Source organism: Amblyomma mixtum, chromosome 6 (assembly GCF_055824585.1).
Source record: "Amblyomma mixtum isolate Tamu chromosome 6, ASM5582458v1, whole genome shotgun sequence".
NCBI lineage: Eukaryota > Metazoa > Arthropoda > Arachnida > Ixodida > Ixodidae > Amblyomma > Amblyomma mixtum.
In genome coordinates, this window is record NC_143017.1 from 88,773,741 (window position 1) to 88,793,134 (window position 19,394).

The 19,394-nt window shown below is 46.3% G+C and overlaps 1 protein-coding gene across 1 annotated transcript in view; it reads left to right on the top strand.

Annotated features, from left to right (window-relative positions):
* The window catches only part of LOC149339621 (uncharacterized), a 180,913-nt gene that overhangs the window by 141,885 nt on the left and 19,634 nt on the right, over nucleotides 1-19,394 (top strand). Inside the window, exon 6 of the mRNA XM_089550957.1 lies at nucleotides 17,442-17,555. Coding sequence (XP_089407083.1) covers nucleotides 17,442-17,555 — 114 coding nt within the window. The remainder of the gene's footprint in view (nucleotides 1-17,441; nucleotides 17,556-19,394) is intronic.

The following is a 19,394-nucleotide window of genomic DNA, read 5'->3' on the forward strand; positions in this document are numbered from 1 at the left end:
ATATGCCTATAAAATCTCAGCGGCTTGATGGTGATCAACATAGTTCACACGCTAAGAAAACGAAACATATCGTACTTGTTCTGATTAACAGGCACGTCAACCTCGCATGTCCACTCAAAATTAACATTTTAGTTTTATAGAAAGAGTGTCTGGGCAGAAGTTTATTAGGGTAAACTTTCATGAAAATGGGACGGAAAGTGTACCATGTTAAAATGCTAGATAGTAATATTTTATTCTCATTCACTGCAGGTTGCATTGGTGTGTGCTTGTATGAGGTGTTACATCAAAATATAATTTGAAAACCATATACGTAATGCGAAAGAAAGATTTAGCGTTCTTTAAGATTAATATTTATATTTACGTCAAAAATCCAATCGGGGAGGTTGGAGCAAAAGTTGGTAGAAATTCACTTGATAGCGCTCGAGCCCCGTTTTGCAAGGCAGAGGGCAACGAAAGTTTACAATACAATAATCGGGGATTATATGCGATTCCACCATTTGCAAGAACAAATGGAAGAGAGCGAAATGCATCGCGCAAAGCGAGATACGAAGGAAAGTTGTAGCGAACTGTCTTGCGCAATTTTTAATTCTTTGAATACCATGAAACAGTAAAAAGAGAATAAAAATAAATTAAAAGAAAAAAAAACTAGGAACGGAATTGGTTAACTGGCTAACACCTGTTAGCCGGAGGCGAAGCGCCGCTACACTTCCTTCAAGTACCATTGCTTCAGATGGTGTTTTTTGTAGGCGCTTTACTTGAGGGCGAACTAATCTGCCCGAAGAAATAAGCGCTTTGCTAACGTCAGGAACTATGTTCAGCGTGTTTGTTAACGCAGCGCTTTGCTGCTGATACATTTTCCGCTTAACACCTGAACCGGAATTCCGTTCAGCGCTAACGCTCAAACCATGTCTTGTTGCTCTCAATAAGGGATACTGATAATAGGCGTCACCATCTTCAGCTAGTTGGCAAGGCGCGGTCAATACATAACTCCAGGCATGTATATCCCAAGCAGAGGTGGCCTATAGAGAGGTCCGTACTTAAAACAGCGTGAAATACGGGACAAAAGAAGGAGACAACACAAGCGCTGACTGACAACTGGCGGATTGTGTTGTCTCTTTCTTTTGTCCCGTCTTTCGCGCTTTTTAAGTATGAACGTTCACCAACAAGCCCAGTTCGCCGCACTTGTGTGTTCTATAGAGAAGGCCTGAGTCCCCCCCCCCCCCCCCCCCCCCCCTCCTGCTCAGTTTTCTTCGCAGTCTTCTTGTTGAAAAAGAATTCCCCCCTCCTCCCCCTTGTTCCGCGCATGCAAGCATTTCCGCCCTCTCCCGAAAAAAAAAACAAATGCTGGCTATACCTATAGTGCTTTACTGTATATACATGGAAACGTGCACGCGGGCTTAGCGGTATTCCAGCTGACAGCCTAGTGTCTAATATTACATTGATGCATTTGATGTATGGTATATTTGTGCTTGTTATCAGATAAGATAATGTACCCCGGCTAACCTAATTCCAAATGTGCGTTGCTATAAACACACGAACTCAGGATAAGCTCTCAGAGCAATAAAGCAAAAGATCCCTGAACCTTCACTGAACACCGGGGACACATTTTAGGGCGGAAGAACATCTCTGGCTGCGCTGGTAGGAAATTTTACCGGAGTGTTTCTCTCGCTGGTAATGATAACTATAGGTTCAACAACTACCGTCCCGGCGAGAGCCTTGTTTACAGATAAACAAGGCGAATTGCGGGGAGCGTGCGGCCCAAATTGCGTGGCAGCGGTCAAAAACGTGATGCCCGTTGAGGATGTAAGTGACTCATGTAGAAAGGCCGCCATGAGATGGTGGCCTTTCATTTGAAGCATAGGTAATTTTTCACCCTGCCATTAACCTCGGAACAAACATGGACTGTAAGATTCACGGGGATACCTTCAGAGGTGGGTTTGAAAGATTTTCAGCCGTCGCTCGGACGTCTGCCTATATGTTAACTTTCCCGTTTCTTTCCCTTACTTTTCTGCCGATTCACAGGTTAAACTTCATCAAGAACTAGTGCGGCACTAACGAAACGATATTTTACAGCAGCGAGAATTTTAGAAACCAAGCTTACTTTCTGTGATTGGAGAGCACACGCAGGGAAAATCAGTGCCCTTATGACTCTCTAGACACGTACTTCCGAATATCGATGACAGAAGCTCTACAAATGGACATGGAGAGGACTCATCGCTGGAATTGAAGGGGGGAAGCACTCCGTAATTTTTCTAACACCTTTTATGAAATAAATGTGCGCTTTATTGACGTAGACAGAGAAAGGACAAAAGCTTCATGTGTCCTTCATTGAAGTTGGAAGTTGCGGCCCTGTCCCGTTTTTTCCGCCCTTTGTTTCCGGTTATTTGTTTACGTCAACTAAACGCACACTTAATCTAAAGATTACGAAGAAGTTATAGGCCGTGAAAAATTTTTTCTATACGCAGCCTCGACCTTTCGCGGAAAACAAGGGTAAAAAAATCGTGTGTTCAGCACTGCTTTGGATTGTTTACTTATTAAAATTGCGCGTTCAAGTAAATAATTTTATTTTACACTTTCCAAGGAGTTTTATGGCGGTTGTTTAAGATATTGACCAAATATTTAGGGGAATTCCCCAAGGTGGAGTATATTTGTAATACGGGAGTAATTACTCATTGACGTCCACCCGAGAGCAGCCATACGGCCACAAAGGAAAGCTATACAGCTTTCACAGAAACTTCGTAGTTAAAAATTCTTCCTGGTCCGGGGTTCGAACCCGGGACCACCGCTACACCGGAGCAGTCGCTCTACCAATTGAGCTAACCGGGACGGCAAGCTTATGGTAGGGCGAGAGCGAATTGATCTATAACTCGAAGTGGGAACAGTGTGTAATTACTCATTGACGTCCACCCGAGAGCAGCCATACGGCCACTGTTCCCACTTCGAGTTATAGATCAATTCGCTCTCGCCCTACCATAAGCTTGCCGTCCCGGTTAGCTCAATTGGTAGAGCGACTGCTCCGGTGTAGCGGTGGTCCCGGGTTCGAACCCCGGACCAGGACGAATTTTTCTTTAACTACGAAGTTTCTGTGAAAGTTGTATAGCTTTCCTTTGTGGCCGTATGGCTGCTCTCGGGTGGACGTCAATGAGTAATTACTCCCGTATTGTTTAAGATATATACACCCAGATTTATAGGATTATATCAATATATTATATCAATGGATCATAAGATTATTATTAATTGAAGCGATTTTGATGCAAAAGCAAACATCGCGGAGCAAATTGCGATAACCTTGTCAAGTTTCTGTCGTAAAAAAATACACACGATCTAGCGAGTTATATAAATGCGCGTTTGTTAAAAGATGCTTGGCGCTTCTAAATGTTAAACATGGTTTCCAGGCCATCAAACATTTTTCTTCAAATTTTACTGAAAGTAAGTGCAAAAGTGATAATACAACTTAAGATGTAACTATAGGATGCAGCAGCTTCAAAATATAAGCATCACGAATTTCTTACCTGTACACAACCAGCCTGTTAAGGCGTGTAGCCATACAACAGACAAATATTTGCGGTCGTCGTGCATGTCCTCACCTGACTGAAGCAAAATCCATTTGTTCCCTTGGTGTCAGGGGCGAAGCTAGATGAGCTTTTCAGCCCCCCCCCCCCCCCCCCCCCCTCGAAATTTTTCGAACTCTCACGCACCGCTGACCAAACAACCACCGGCGCCGGAACCTACAATGTCTTATTCAGACTAGAAAAGACATTTTGGCGCGAACATTGCTAACTCGGGTTTGATTTCGCAGCAACGCCCATGCACCTGGAGTCACGTAACGCAAGCATCAGTTAGCATCATGATCAAAATTACCATGCGAATACGGAAATTTTGAGGACATCAATAACCGATCTTGATTGACCTTGCTTACTGAAAGCCCTGCCCACGCGTCGTTTCCCAACATACACACTCTGATATTGGTTATTTCAACTTGCGGAATTATTCGTGGCTTTCGTTTGTCCTTCTCTTTCCTCAATAAAACGGAGAGTTGAGCACACTTAATCTGAAGCTAGTTGGTAATCTGAAGCTAATTGAGCTAGTTGGTAGATGTTTCTTGGAAAAAACAGCGCTAAACGAAAGGACAACGAGAAAGAGTACAACAGGACCGGAAAAATTCTTTCCTTTTTAGCTAACTGCTTTTACTTTTTCTCTGAACCAAATGAATACCCTTCTGTAATTATGGGTGCATGCAGAGTAATTGTCGTCGTGCTGGCAGTTAAAAAATACGTACTTTCGTATTGATTTCTGCATTGTTCCTCTATTATTCTAACCATATGGTGCTGTCGCGACTGCAGCATGGCGCAAGTACACATCGCGACTTCAGCTATCACAGTTTTGTTCCTGCGTGGATCGTCTGTCTTTCCATGTGTAATGTTTACTATATGTGATTGCGCAATATGTTTATTTGCCTTGTTGGACGCATTATATGGAGTTAATTTTGCTTAGATACGTAGATTTAATGGAGGCATACCTGTGTTTAAATATCTTGTTGCGAGGTTTTGTGTATACATACAGTGACTTTGTTTCCATTGGCACTTTTTTGTCCTTTATCAAGTTGTATCTTCGCATATCTAATACTGAATTTTGTCTTAGAATTGCTAATGCATATTTTGCAGAACTCCTCGTTTATACATGTGCTCGTTGCTGCGACTGAAATTTCGGTGCAATTACTCGCAATATATGACCGCGCTGTAGCTGCTGCTGCGCAGTACACTGGAACAAAGGACAGCGTCGTTGAGATTTTTTCCTGGCCGCTGCATATGTACAAAAAGGTAAAGTTCTTGAACGACAAAGATTCATTAAAATATTTGTCCTCTGTACTTTCTTATTCCATGGCCTTTACGTTTTTCATATCAGCGGCATGCACTGCTCTGCTGGTTTCGGACTGATATAGTTCTAGACTTCGTGTGATATTTTCTTTACTTATTAAATACGCAAAAGCATGGAAGTATTGGCATCAGTTATGTCCGCGACGATTTTTACGACATACGAATACAATATTTAATTTTAAAAAATACATATTTCACTTCTCCAGACAGTGCGTAGCGTTATCTAATACACAGTGGCATTGTCAATATGGCGATGAAGTTATTATTATTGCGTTTTATCCCTCCACAAATTCTATGAGCAGGCTGCAACACGAGCCCCCCCCCCCCCCCCCCCCCCCCCCCCCCCCCCCCCGAAAACTAAATTTCTGGCTACGCCACTGCCTGGTGTGAACAGCCGCAATGCCGAATAGTAGGAAGTGGGTGTAGTACTGTTTCTTCTTCGCTAAAAGGAGAAGCAACTAGCTGTCCTAGAGATTTCTTCAACAGCACCTCAGGTTTTAGAGCTGCGCGCATCTAAAATATGGTTCAATCCGGAGATCGACGTAGGTACATCAGGCAATGGCTAAATGTAGCCAGTTCTAAAACCCTGTTCGACAAAGGTTCGGATACAAGTTTTCGAGCGCGATATATTCTTCCGTTTGCCAGTTATTTTTTACCTGTTTGCTATTGATTAATAGCCAAGTTCACGCCCAAATTAAGACAGGTTTGAGGGGAAGGTGGCAGCGATGGGGTGAATGACCGCATGACGCCATAAATTATTGCACGTCAGATCAAAAGGGTTATTAAAAATATAATTGACCGTTTGATTGAGTTCTGCGTACCAGAGCTGCCCTCAGTATCGAGCTACTCCTAATATCAGACAAGCCGTAATGAACGTTACTAATTGGTTCAGACTGCTTGGGGTTCTAATCGTGAAGTGAGATCTTAGTACACAAGCGTTTTGCATTTCTCCTGCACAGAAATGCAGCCGCGTCTGGGATCGAACTCGTTACCTTGGCCTCAGCAGTCAAACGTCACAAGCACTAAGTCGCCACCACAGGTTACTAATGATATCTATCAAGATTTCCACTTAATGCGAACCATGCCGTCACCACTTGATAAACTCGCAGCATTTGCAACTCGTTCTCCGCACCATTCGACTGGCCGAAAAGGGCAATGTTTCGAGGTGAATGTACGTGACCCACGAAAGATGAAAAGAAAAAAAAAGTATCGAGAAATCAATCGAAGCGATTTTAATGCAACGCAAATTTCGCGGACCAAATTACGATAACCTTGCCAAGTTTCTCTTTTACCGTTCTCTGCCTGCCCAAACAAACGGCGGAGATATCGCCGACTAGTGCTTCTCCAGCGCCGTCGGCTCACGGTGGACATAAACATGCTTTTCAGAAACCGGATTTCGTGCATTCGCGGACGAGGTCGCTGTCTAAATCACAGTGAAGAGTGTGCCAACGCGCGCGCAAGGCCGAGCAAACTGAATCAAAACAACGGGCCCTAAAAAAAGCGTCTTATCCCCTCGCGACACAAGTTGAGGGCCGGCGGCAACAGATGGCGCTGGCATGCAAACCTGGGCGATATTTGCTTGGAGGCAAGCGTTATTTTTCTGCTCTTTGCAGCGATGACTGAAATTGCTTGGCTTTAGTTTACGCACACTTCAATATACACGAACAACTTGCCTTACGCAATAATAAACCCTGTACAGCAGGCAAAACAGAAATGCAGAACTGTGTTTTCGCTGTGCACGAACACGGCGCGAAGGCACATACACGGTTGACGGACATTCGTTTCCCCTTGTCACAAATCCAAGGGATGCCGACTACTTCGCCGAACCCGTACGCAAACCAACTGCCACAGTTTCGTTGAGTAGACTTCACTGTCCACAAAAAGCGGGCTTTGAGGAAAGCGTGCGGAGCAAAGCCGGAGAAGAGCGCCCGTGTTGCCCCTAGCAACGGCTGTTGCCAGACTCGTGCAGCGTCGTCGCGTCAGGTTCGGGCACATCGGCGTTTCAGCCCGCGCGCGATTTCGTGTATGATTCGTGCACCACTCCACAGATGTCCTCGCCATCGTCGCACGAATATGTCTCTGCGTTCGGTGGCGTTCATATGGAAAGCCGATGTTCTCAGTTCGTTCCTGCGAGATTTCGCTATCGGAAAACGCGGCTAATTTGAGACGCTGTACGGTCATCTTTCTACCAGGGGCAAAGTTTTGCCTTGGACACGAACGCTACATGCCGGATTTCGCTTCATGCGCAATCGGAAGAACTTGCGAGGCATGCAATATTGCAGATTCGCTCGATTCGGTGCTAAAATTCGCAGCAAACTTTTTGTTAATTCACCGCTGTGGCTTTTACAAGTTCCCTCCGATCTGCACTGCGAGGTTTTTCATCGGGGGCTGATAATGTGCGCTCTAACGGAAGTAAAAGCAAGTTTCGTGTCGGTTTACGCTGTGCTGTATAGAAGCTACTGTATCTTCTTCACATTACTACGTAACACAACCCGGTTACTGCTAGAAACCATTTTTCGCATACCCCATTTGGCAAAGTGAAACGAAATAAATATTCTGCAGGCGTGAGGTTACAACAGTTTGCACTGCCTTTTTATGGTATAGCTATTCTGTACCAACGCGAATTTCGTACAGAAAAGGGGGGAAAGCGGCAAAGTTCTCCTAAAAAGTTTCCGAACTTGCTTAACTGCTTTAGCGGTGCCTAAAATCACTGACCGTGTGGTTGAGCCGGCAGAAAATATCACCATGGGCTCAGCTGACGGGAGGGGGGCATTTAGAATAGGGTGACCCTATCGGTTAGGAGCATAATGGAATAGCCGGGCACCAGTGCGCATGCTCAGGAGAGTAACCGGAAGGGGGGGGGGGGGGGGGGGGGGGGGCGTTATTGTCCCGCTATTCCCCTATGCCGATAACCGATAGGGTCACCCTATTCTAAAGGTCTCTACGTCGCAGCGTACACGCGTCTAATTCAACGAAATATACATATAACCGGGTTATAGAAAGCGCGCGAATGGCACAAGTACCGATCATGAAGCACAACGGCGCAGAAGACGAGTGCAACTGGAGGAAGCAGGTACTTTTAAGGTACGCTAACTGCAATATTTTCAAGGAAGGTGCTTGTCCTGTATCTTTAAATTTGTGACGATTTTCGCGCCGTGGAGCAGTGAGTTTATCGTGTCCCCGACAAGCTGTTCGAATTCCAACACGCTTGGTGGAAGTATCTACCGCTTCGAAGCCGGCGAAACGCCTCACGTCGAAAAACCTGCGATGTGCGAAAAACAACCACGAAGGCGCTCACCTTTCTCGTCCGTCTTCGGCTCGCCGGCTAGATCAGAAGAGCGCCCCGCCGAGGGGCACTGGTTCGTTCGGAAACGTTTACAAGACACTGCCTGGGTCGGCCAGGCAAGGCCCGCGCCGACCCCGAAACCATAGCGCTTGGGAAAGGAGCAGCTCACTCTCCACCTTCGAGTATCTTTCATATTTTTCTACCCGTTTTTCTCTTTCGGCTAAAAACGCATTTTCCAGAAAGCGAGGCATAGATTAAGATGCCTGTGCAGTGCCTAACGAGCATGTCAAGAGGTCGGGTAGACGAAAAAAGAAGACGACTAGCCCCCCCTCTGAGAAGGTCATCGTCGAGAGCGTCCCGTGTAGTGGCCATAATTGCCATTTTGACCATCGTCCAGCAGGGCTTCCATATTCCTCGCCTCTAGCTGAGACGCGGGGAGGGTGCAGAGGAAGGAACCCGATATAGCCGTGCCTGCTGCCGGTCGTCATCGTCGATGCAGCAGTTTTTGCTTTCGAACCAACGCGGAAAAGAGCCGCCGCGCCGCTGCGCGATGGCGCTTTGTAGTTTTCTTTTAATGCACTGTCCGAAAAAGCATTGACCGGGGCTGCGTGAAAGCGTTTAACCCCCAACAGCGAGGGAGTGAGAGCGCTGCTCTTTCAGCTCTCAGCGTGGGCGCGGAAAGGAGAAAATAAAAAGAACAAAAAGGCTTCGATGAATCGTCTTCGTTTCCTTCTCCGTCAGGTGACCGTCGGCGGCGGCGGCGGCGCGCAGATGGGCGACTCGGGGTTTTCTTCGCTCCTGAAAAAATAAAAGCAAAAATAAAAACGAGCACTTGAGCGGCGTGCGCGCTGCGAAGACAACTACTACAGCACATGCCAGACTCAACCGCTCCCACGGAGGACGCGGAGGCAGCGCGGCTAGCAAATGAAAGACGAAGATGAAGAGAAAAGAAAACAGGAATAAAAGAAGGCAGGAATGGACGAAGTGCGAGAGAGAACAAAGGGGAAAAACGTGAGCACAGCGGGCGCACGGACGCCGGGCTCCACCGGCACTTCGCTGAAACGAGCAGAGAACGGGCGGCCCAGTGCTCCGGGAGTAAGCGCAGCGAGCGGTGGTGAAGGGCGGCAGCATATACGGACGGAAAGGGGGGCGTTGGCGCGGTGCGAACGGGTTAAAAGCTTCCTCCCTTCCTCGTGAAGCGGGGAAGCCTCCGCGCGGACCGTTGCGGTTTTCACCCCTCCCATTCCAGGAAGCGTCGGCGGAGGCGGCGCGCGGCCTCCTGCGAGGGGTCCGACGGAGGAACACGCCATTTGTCCGTGCACGGCTGCTGGAACGGGGCCGCGTGCGTTTTCCGAAGGCGGAAGGAAGTCCGCAGGAGGAGACGGGCGGTGCGTCCGAGCGGCCGAAACAACGGAAAGCTTCGAACGTTATTGGGAATTGGACGAGAAAGGCGCAACAGCAACAGCGAGAATCAGGGCGCTTGGTTTTGGGACGCGCATCTTTAGATCTAAATTCGTATGCACATACGATTCGCGAGTTTTTTGTCTTCCTTATCTTCTGGTTCAGGGCGCGCGGTAGGGTTAAATTTGGAAAACTAGAACCTACACTGTCCCATGCTGCGCGGTCGCATATCTATCACGGTTGTATCCAAGGGACTCGGGATACTTGTTTGCTCACAGACACAAAAAAGAAAAGCGCCCACTAAGTCAAGTAGACTGGTGTACTGAAACAGGGCCATGAATTAGGTGAACCGTGTCGAGTTCAGCAAAACAAAACTATGAATAAGGAGAACCACCGGTATGCGTTCACCTATAATAATAGACGTAGTTTTTCTGTAGTGGCGAAGTCTCGCACGCATATAGTGATTTGTAGCCAAGAAGCCACTTGCCTTTTATACGCACTAAAGATTAGTTAACAACAAGGCAGAAGCTCGGAGACGTGCCAGAAACATCTCCAAATTCCTGCCGCTCGTTTACAGTCACATTACCGGCAAGTGCCGGCTAAGTCTTGTTGAATGGCTTGGCACTCATTTACACCATGGCAATGTCAATAAATATGCTATACTGAATATGCACTACTTCTAAAGATTCTTTTTTGTTAGTATTTTTTCTCTCTTGTCCTTGTGTATAGTTGTTCACTGGAAATCATTGAAAGTAATCACCGCAGGTTCAAATGACTCTCTGTTAACCAACGCGTCTTTCAGATGACTTCTGTCCTATTGCGAGTAAAACACACTTTTCTTGTGTCAAGACCATGGGATGAGAGACTTCAGCCTTTCTGTCGTACATCTCTCAAACATTCCGGTGTTAGAATTTATATCCAGGAATGATAAGTATTTGCTCAAGAAGCATTTCGCCTGCGTTTTAGGTCTCGAAGAAATCACTAGCCATGCACCCGCTCTGAGGTGTTTAGGTTGACAACGGGTCCACGTTGATTCCACTTTCTATTACAAAGCCGACGTTCAAAGGCCTTTGAATTTAGCAAAGTGAGGAACGAGGTTGGCAGTCCAACCTTGGATCAAACTGGGACCGTTTGCTTTTGTTCAAAGTTTTGAGAATTGCCGGCAGAGTAAGTGATCTTCCCGCAGTTCCCGTCATCTATATAATACTTCAGTGCGCCCGGTAAGTGAGGGCCCAGTCGAATCAGCGGGCCTATTGTTTCGAAATGAGTTCACTCTATGCCCAGGTCCGTAAACACATATATGGAATAAATACCATATTTGGACTGTACGTCCGTATATGAAATATGTGTCCGTATATGCCTCTGAGATTACAGGTGCCGTCATGCTAACTGCACCCATCCCAACAATGTGCCCCGTTAACCCATTCATCTATAGCTGCCAACCATGCCAACCAATTTAGCTTGTGCTTATAGAATCATCCCCGACAATTTCTTGCCTCAAGAATGGCAGCTATACTTTGTAGGTTATTTGTCAGACTTTTTTTATTATTATTTATTTATTTGTTATGGTACTACAAATCGTCTGAAGGCATTTTTGTAGGAGGGATGTTGCAGAGGCAGAAACGCGGACAATGGTCAAGGAGGCAAGGTATCACTGCAACAAAAGCAGGTAATCACACCGTGAACGCACTTTCTACAAGCCTGAAGCAGTACAAAGCGAAGCGTCAAGATGAGTGAGCCACAAAAAAATAACACTGCAGAACACAACACACGGTCACAGTCTGAGCGAGGGTTACAGACTCGCAGTTCCACACCGCAGCTGCATATTTTAAGATAGGGCGCACACTAAAAAAGGGCAACTCGTCTTTGACTGCACGCGGTGCTTTTCTGAAGTTTGTGCTCAAAAAGTTTAGTGCGCGGCTAGTTTTTACCGTTACATAGTTTACATGGCTATAACAAGTTAGGTTCGATGAAAATATAACTGCGAGGTATTTTGCTTCCTCGGTGATTGCTACTTGCTGACAGTTTAAATTGTAGTCGTTTCCTATGGTCTCTCTTTTCCCACAGAACCGTACGTGGTAAAACTTGGAAATATTTGTTGTCATATCCCATTTACGGCACCATGAAGCTGTGGTCGAGATATTATACAAGTCACTGCTGTCTACGTGATTTTCTAATTTTGTATGTAATATCTAAGCTCACGCCACTAATAAATACTACAACTAAAACTGGCCCCAGTACGGACCCCTGTGGGATGCCTGACGATGCTAAGACTGAGCCTGACTGTGATCCGTTAATACTGCTTTTTGTTTCAGTTTGTCAGGTCATCCTCAAGAGAGTGCGGAACTGTACCAAAAGCCTTTAGAAAATCCGACATGATGTAGTATGTGTGCAGGAATCAAATGACGAAAAAGATCTCGGGGAAAATCCAATCATTTGAGAAACGCAGGAGTGGTTGGTCCTGAAGCCGTGCTGATGAGGAGTTAGGAAGTTGTTTTCAGCTAAGTGATGATAAATGTTTGCAATATATAATGTGTTTTAATGTCTTGCAGCATACGTACTTGTGTGCGAAATGGGCCTGTAATTTAAACCAGACCCCGAAGGCCATTTTTATGAACCGGAACGGCGTTAGCAGTTTTCCAATCTCATGCTAGCTCTTTTGATGTCAGCGACAGTTGGAATACGATAACAAGATATATTGCAACAATAGGTGCGCAGGATTTTAACCAAAGGCATGGAATGCCATATAGGCCGGTCGCAAATCCTGACTTTAATTCAGACAGTATAGTTTAGCTACTCCATCGTAAGATGCAGCTATATATCGCATATTCGGCAAACCGTAGCTGACTGGTTCTCAGTGAACTATACTTAGATAAGACTCCATTAATAAAAAATTACAGCAATAATCCTATATTGCCTAGATGTGCTCCTGTTCGTCCATCGCTCTCTTCTGTTCTTTAAAAACCTGGAGCTGGAGTGCGATTAGCCAAACCATAACTGCAGCCCGTTAACTTTCACAGCCGCTCTGCTCACTGCTATGGTCGCGAATGGATTGATTGTTGTTGCAAGCAGTTGACGCATGTAAGTTCTTTTTGCTCTCCTGGTACATGAACGAGACTCAAAATATGGATGAAGTCATGACTGACAGCCTGGTAAAAACTTTTCTTTGTTCTCCCAGTGTCCGTGTACAAGATTTCTTCAATATTTTCTTCCTATCACTGTAAACAGTGATTGAATGGAAACGGTACGAAAAACAGGTAATCTAAGCTCCCGCATCATGATAGCATGCCATTAGGAGTAATCATTTAATAGTGCGGATGGCTCTTTTCCACTTTGGAATCCACCCTATAGTGTGCCATTGTCATTCAATAGCGGGTCCAACTTATATCGTTCGCGTCCCGGTGCAACCAGTTTTCATTGTACAGACATAAGTCATAAAACATCATAAAGCATCCGGCCTGTCATGTTTGTATACTTGCGAGCGGCCCTTCGCACTCTTTCACATCGAAACACTTCGCATTCAGGTGTGTATACAAGTACGAGCAGTTTGAAAGAGAACGCATAGCTTTCACTCATCACTCAAATTTATCGTTATTTCTTCGTCTAAATTGAGAAGGCATTACAGCGATCATGCTTCTTGCGGAAAGTAACTCGTAAGTTTGTGACTGCGACATTGCAACTAGCGTAACTCGTAAGAGAACAACAAGTACTCTTTTCACATATATACTTGGGGATTAAGCGTTTATGTGTTCCTTTCATCGTATTCCTCCGGCCTGTGCGGACGGGTCACTCACGTGCACAGGCGAGGCATGACGGGGAGGTCTCGCGGCCTCCGCTCCGTGTGCGGGGTGTGGCGCCCCTGCACCGGGTCTTCAGAGCGCCGCGCGAGCGTTTCGCAACATGACAATGCATGCCATCGCGGAGAGCGCCAAATCTCCTCTTGCGCTGATCGTCTCTCCGCACGTAAGCGAGCGTCCGTCCCTCGATGACCGGCAGGGAAGAACTACTCGCGCGTACATACATGTTCGGCGGTAATAATGATAGCACTCGCGTTTCTCCGAACCGAAAAAGAAAGGACAAAAAAAAAACGGAACAGAAGGAAAGTAAATCGGGGACGGTCACGGGACTTTCGGCGCGCCATTCACATTGCCCGCACCTCCCGCGCTGAGAGCGTTAAAGATAGAGTGCTGCCGAGCGTTTTCAAGGTCACCGAGGAGCCGTGGCGTCAGGCGGTACACACACGAATGGTTGGTCAGTGCTCTATGTTTAAGGCTGCGAATACAAGCAGCCGTCGGGCGAGTGCGCGCTCACTGCAATCGTACAATGGAGGATGGGATGAGGAGAGAAAGGGAGAGAGAAATACGGGGGGGGGGGGGGGGGGCAATCATAAGAGCGAGGGCCTAGGCTAGCTCACTAACGACCACGGGGCGCACGCAAAAAGGGCCCGGGACTCGGGTAGCAAGAGGGGGAAAAGGGCGTGTCCGGGGACCCCGCGCGAAGCCCCCATGCGCGAGGCTCCCGCCTTGGACGTGACGTGCCACCGCCGTCGCTGTTCAGCCGGCATTAAACGCCAATCCAGAACGCCCCCCCCCCTCTCTCTCCCTCTTTACCAAGGAGTTTTTCTGCCCAACACTGGCAGCAAGGTGTCGCCTCGTGTAACGAGAGATTCATGCAAACCTCCACCAGGAAAGCAAAAAGACAAAAGAAAGTGCTCCGTGACAAAAACGTGCCGCTTATAACCCAGAAACTACGCGTTTAGCCCTGGGCATCGCAGTCCTAGAAATGAACAGTAAGGTGCATGTCGGTCCTGTACAACTGTCCTCCTGACTTGCAGGACAACTGTGAGACTGGAGCATTAAGCTGCCTTCGCCATTGAGAGGAGAGCAGGCAGCTTTGTCACAATTATCCAGGAGGTAGACGCCTGTCGAAATCGTCTTCCACAAGCAAGGCGTATACGAGGGGGTACCCAAAAGAAACCGGGCTTATTTTTGTTTGAACTTATTTGTTCACATTTTAAGCACAGACCTTCAATCTCCTTCAAAGTATTCCCCACTTGCAATGATACGCTTGTCGAATCTTCATTCCATTTTTCAAAACATTGTAAATTCATCTTTTGTGGTGCTTGACAGTGCCTCCGTCGTTTGTTTCTTCACCTCAGGAACATCAGCGAAACGCTTTTCATTCACCTATTTTTTCATTCTAGAAAACAAAAAAAGTAGCACGGGACAAGGTCGGGAGAGTATGAGGGTTGAGGAATAGGGGTCGTGCCATTTTTGGTCCAAAATTGTCGTAGAGACAGGACTGTGTGAGCAGGGGCATTGCCATGATGGAAAAACCAGTCACCCGACCGCCGCAAATCTGGCAGCTTCCACCGCACACTGTTGCCCAATCATTTCAAAACATCCAAGCAGAAAGCCTGGCTAACTGTCTGACCCTGCGGAACAAATTCTCAATTTACGACTCCTCTCACGTCGACAAAACAAATCAGCATTGTTTTGAGGTTTGGTTTCACCTGACGAGCTTTCTTGAGGCGAGGTGAATTTGAAGTTTTCCATTGGCATGATTGTTGCTTTGATTCAGGATTCGATTCAGGAACACTTGAGTTGTCCCCATAGCATCGTCCTTGTACGTCTTTCTTAATATTTCAAGAGTTTCCATTCAACTTTTTCCGAGCAAAAATCAGAATTTCACCGGCGCTCGCTGTTCACGAAAATCAGTCATTGCAAAAACGACATTCACACAAAACAGTCGTCACTCTAAAACTCTGCCTAAACTAGTCTGACCTCCTTCAACGACGGCACTCGGCTTACTGACTCTGGAATGTTCGTTCTATGCACTCCTAGTGGCAAAACGCGGTACCCTAGAAGCTTTGCCGACCAAAAAATTTAGTCCGGTTTCTTTTGGGTACCCCCTCGTATATCAGTCGTGCCGCTGCAGCTACAAGTCTGAAGCAAAATTAGCGGGCGATGATTACCTGGAAGTCGGGAAAGTAGCCGAAATTTCTGCGCGTAGATACGCGAGCAATGCCCTGGGAAGAATTTTGATCGATGTGGACCGTTCCTTCAGAACCATCTCGCTGGTTCATTTCATATACGTTCCGAGAAGTTACCTGCCGCCGGACTTATTCCGAGCTTAGGTAATTATTGTTTACTATTTGGTAACGGATTTTGCGCTGTGAAATCAATCAAACATTGAGCATGAATAACTCGGCACGAAACGTTAAATCCACGGTGGAGGCATCTCACTGAATGGTAGCTTACACACGTGTCATGCACCCAGGTTATGATCAGCCTGCAATCCAAAAAGGCAGGCACAGCACTGGCCATGAACAGAATTCGTCACCTATGAGTGCAACGTATACCGAACTGTCATTAGGCCTAAGCTCACACTATCGGTAGCCAAAAAACAAAGGTAATCGAGGGCAAAATAAGCAAAACAAGCAAAAAAGCAGGAAAAATTTTAAAGCAGTTTCACATTGCGCATGGTCAGTGATATTTCGTATTTAGTGTTTTTTAAGGGTTCATATAAATTGCACAAACAAAAAAAAGCAAAAAAAGGACCAGGTGTAAAGGAAAAAGGTCTAAATAACGGTACAGTCTGGCAAAGACTGTGGTGCCCTACTTTCTGTCCTATTCTTTTTTTGCCGCTACACGGACTCTCTGTGGCCTTCATTAGACGGTCTATAACTATCATTAGACCATTGACATAACCCGTAGTAAATGTATATCAAATTTGAACGGCCGCCTTTCCAAGAGGTGTGTCCGAAGCAGCTGTCGAAAGACAGCGTTTATCGTGCAGATGCTACGGAAACACATGGCCGTTAAACCTGACTGTTTTTTTCCTGTCTTCGGCAAACATTGACATGATGGAGAGCTATGGATAAAAAATAAAATAAAACGGGTTTGTCGTATCCTGCACAATTTTTTAATGTTTCCTGCGAACGCGTGTGCCACGCATACAGCGAAAGGAGCGACCGCACTCACATGAGAACACCCTCTCCATATTCTTGCTACCAATAGCGGCCGCCATTTTGGCGACGCCTCTTGGTGACCAGCCGTCAGTCTGCGGGGGAAAAAAAAATGCAGGCCCTGCTAATCAGGCAAATACCATCTTTGTTGATCACGTGACTATAAGTGGTGCCGTCACTTCCGCTGATGACATTTCTGCTTTGTTTTCTGCTATATTTCTGCTACATTTGTTATATATACTTTAAACGAATTTCAACACTTGTTAAAGTATTACGTCGTTGATCTTGCGTCTCACTTTATCAGCTACCCTCGGCAGTAGCATGATGGCGACTGAGAGGATTAGCACAATGTCCCCTCCACCTTCAATCCCTCAGATGCCAGATTATAGTAAGCCTGCAGGCAAAGTATTAACTATATTTTGCTTACTACAAGGAAGGCACTACTTTTTGGTCGCGGATGTAGGCAGCTCAAACAAGAGCGCTAAAGCTTTGACAGCGTTGCACCTGATGCCAGATTATACTTTATAGTAAGCCCACAGGCAAAGTATTTACTATATTTCGCTTACAACAAGGAAGGTACTACTGTTTGGTCCCGGATGTAGGCAGCGCAAACAAGAGTGCAAACTTTGACAGCGTTGCACCTGATGTACGAAACGGAGTATAGATGGGTAAAGGGAAATAAAGAAAAGATAGCGAATTGGTGGAAATCGATAAGACATGAAAGGAATTAGTACTGCAGTGTTATAGTTTTTTCTCACAATTTCTGGCCGTTGTGCTGCACAGAGAACGATGACAGTCGCACATGCATAATCGCATGCATATCACTATGCTTCAATGATCGTTGTGACCTTGAAAGTAGGCGAAGTGAATTCACGGTGGGTTTTCTTCTTTCTTTCTCTCTTTACTGCAGGCTTGACAGCGTGCGCGAGCTGGAGAAATTCCCACCGACAAGCTGTGGCCTGGAAGAACGCATGGACTCGGGTGGCTCGCGAAATAAACTGCAATAAATTGCTAACAACTGGAGGCAGTTTCTGTTGCATTTCAAATAAAAGAAACCAGTGCGAACAAAGGAGAAAATGTCGTTCGAAAGAAGGTGGACTTGCTAAGTATGACAACGAGGTTTAAGAAGAAAACAAAATGCAAACAGTGCAGCAATGAAGTCGAAGGTGTTGCAAATATATGCTGCGGAACATGCATAGTAAACGAGGATAAAGCTGTGCGCGAAAATACAGTTTTGGTGCGCACAAAAAACAAAAAACTTGTTACGTCAGCGATTTCGCTGGACGATAATTTGTCTGGTACCCTTTACCTGGATTGATAAGCGTCTCCGAAAACATCCCTGCTGACGAAAAACAAAAGTTCTTTCGAACTTCGGCACTCAAAAAATATAAGAAAAACTTGTTTTTTGGGCATTTTTGTTTTGGGTGTTCAGTAAAGAAAACAGATTGAGAAAGGCAACAAAGTACACAGAAAAAGGTAGGTTAATAATAATGAAGAATAGTTTATGAAAACCTTTATTAAAAACTGCGAGAACTCATTGAATGTGTACAAAAATCTTGGAAAGGTCAGCAACATAATGCACGAAAAGATGCTGCCAACAAACGAAATTTTAAAATTCCCTCTTTCTCACAAACGCACATTTCGTTTTTTTTTTGTACTAGTCCTCAGGAGTGGCGGTATTTCTACAAAACACACCTATAGGGCGCACTGCATATGATATATGTTGAGCTCTTCGCCGGAGGGCGCGAAGTCGCCTTCATCTTTGGAAGGCGCCAAAAGTTTGGCAGTTGGAGAAAGTGTCGGCCGCTGGTGGGGCTAGATCGAAAAATAATGCTGTCCTCGCAGAGAGGACGTTCTCAGCTTTAGTTTATACTACACAGTAACTTCTAATCCCACAGCACTCCGCCCCGCCGCGGTGGCTCAGTGGTTACGGCGCTCGGCTGCTGACCCGAAAGACGCGGGTTCGATACCGGCCGCGGCGGCCTAATTTCAATGAAGGCGAAATTCTAGAGGCCCATGTGCTGTGCGATGTCAGTGCACGTTAAAGAACCCCAGGTGGTCAAAATTTCCGGAGGCCTTCACTACGGCGTCCCTCATAGCCTGAGTAGCTTTGGGACGTTGAACTCCAGTAAACCAACTACAGCACTCTAAACATGAATAAGTTTATAGGGGAGTAAAAAGGGAATAGGCTGTCCTCTAGTGAACTCCCTTTTAGCGGCAGGGTATGCTGCTGAAAGGGATTCCAAGGAGTGGATTCCAAGAGAAGGTAACAGGGGACGGCAAAAAGTTAGGTGGGCGGATGAAATTAAGAAGTTTGCGGGGATACAATGGCCGCAACTGGAGAAGGACAGGGTTAATTGGAGAGACATGGGAGAGGCCTTTGCCCTGCAGTGGGTGTAGTCAGGCTGGTGATGATGATGATGCTGCTAAAGTTTCGGAATAGACCTCGATCACTAAATATGCGGAATGCTTACTCTTGGCAACGGGGGCATATTCCCACTGCAAAGCATAGTAACTTGATGCAGTTAGCAACGGGAGGAGGCGTTTAAAGGCCCCCTGCCCACCCCATCGTCCCGAACACTCTCTACCTCACTTTGAGCGAGCCTCCTCTCCTTCCATTCCCTCCTCGAAATTTTTCTCTCCCGCTCCTCGTCGAGTAGGCTCGGCAAGGCAAAATCACCCCTTCCTTCTCCGGTGTAAGCCGGAGGCGTGGTGTCTGTGGAGTGCGTCACAGGGCGACGTCATGGCCCCGCCTTCAATAGAATTCTTTTCTTGGTTTTTGCATTTTCGCCGCACACTGAACGATCGAGAGGCGCGATCGGCTCGACCACCTAGACTTGTTAGCGAGCGCATCCTTTCATAC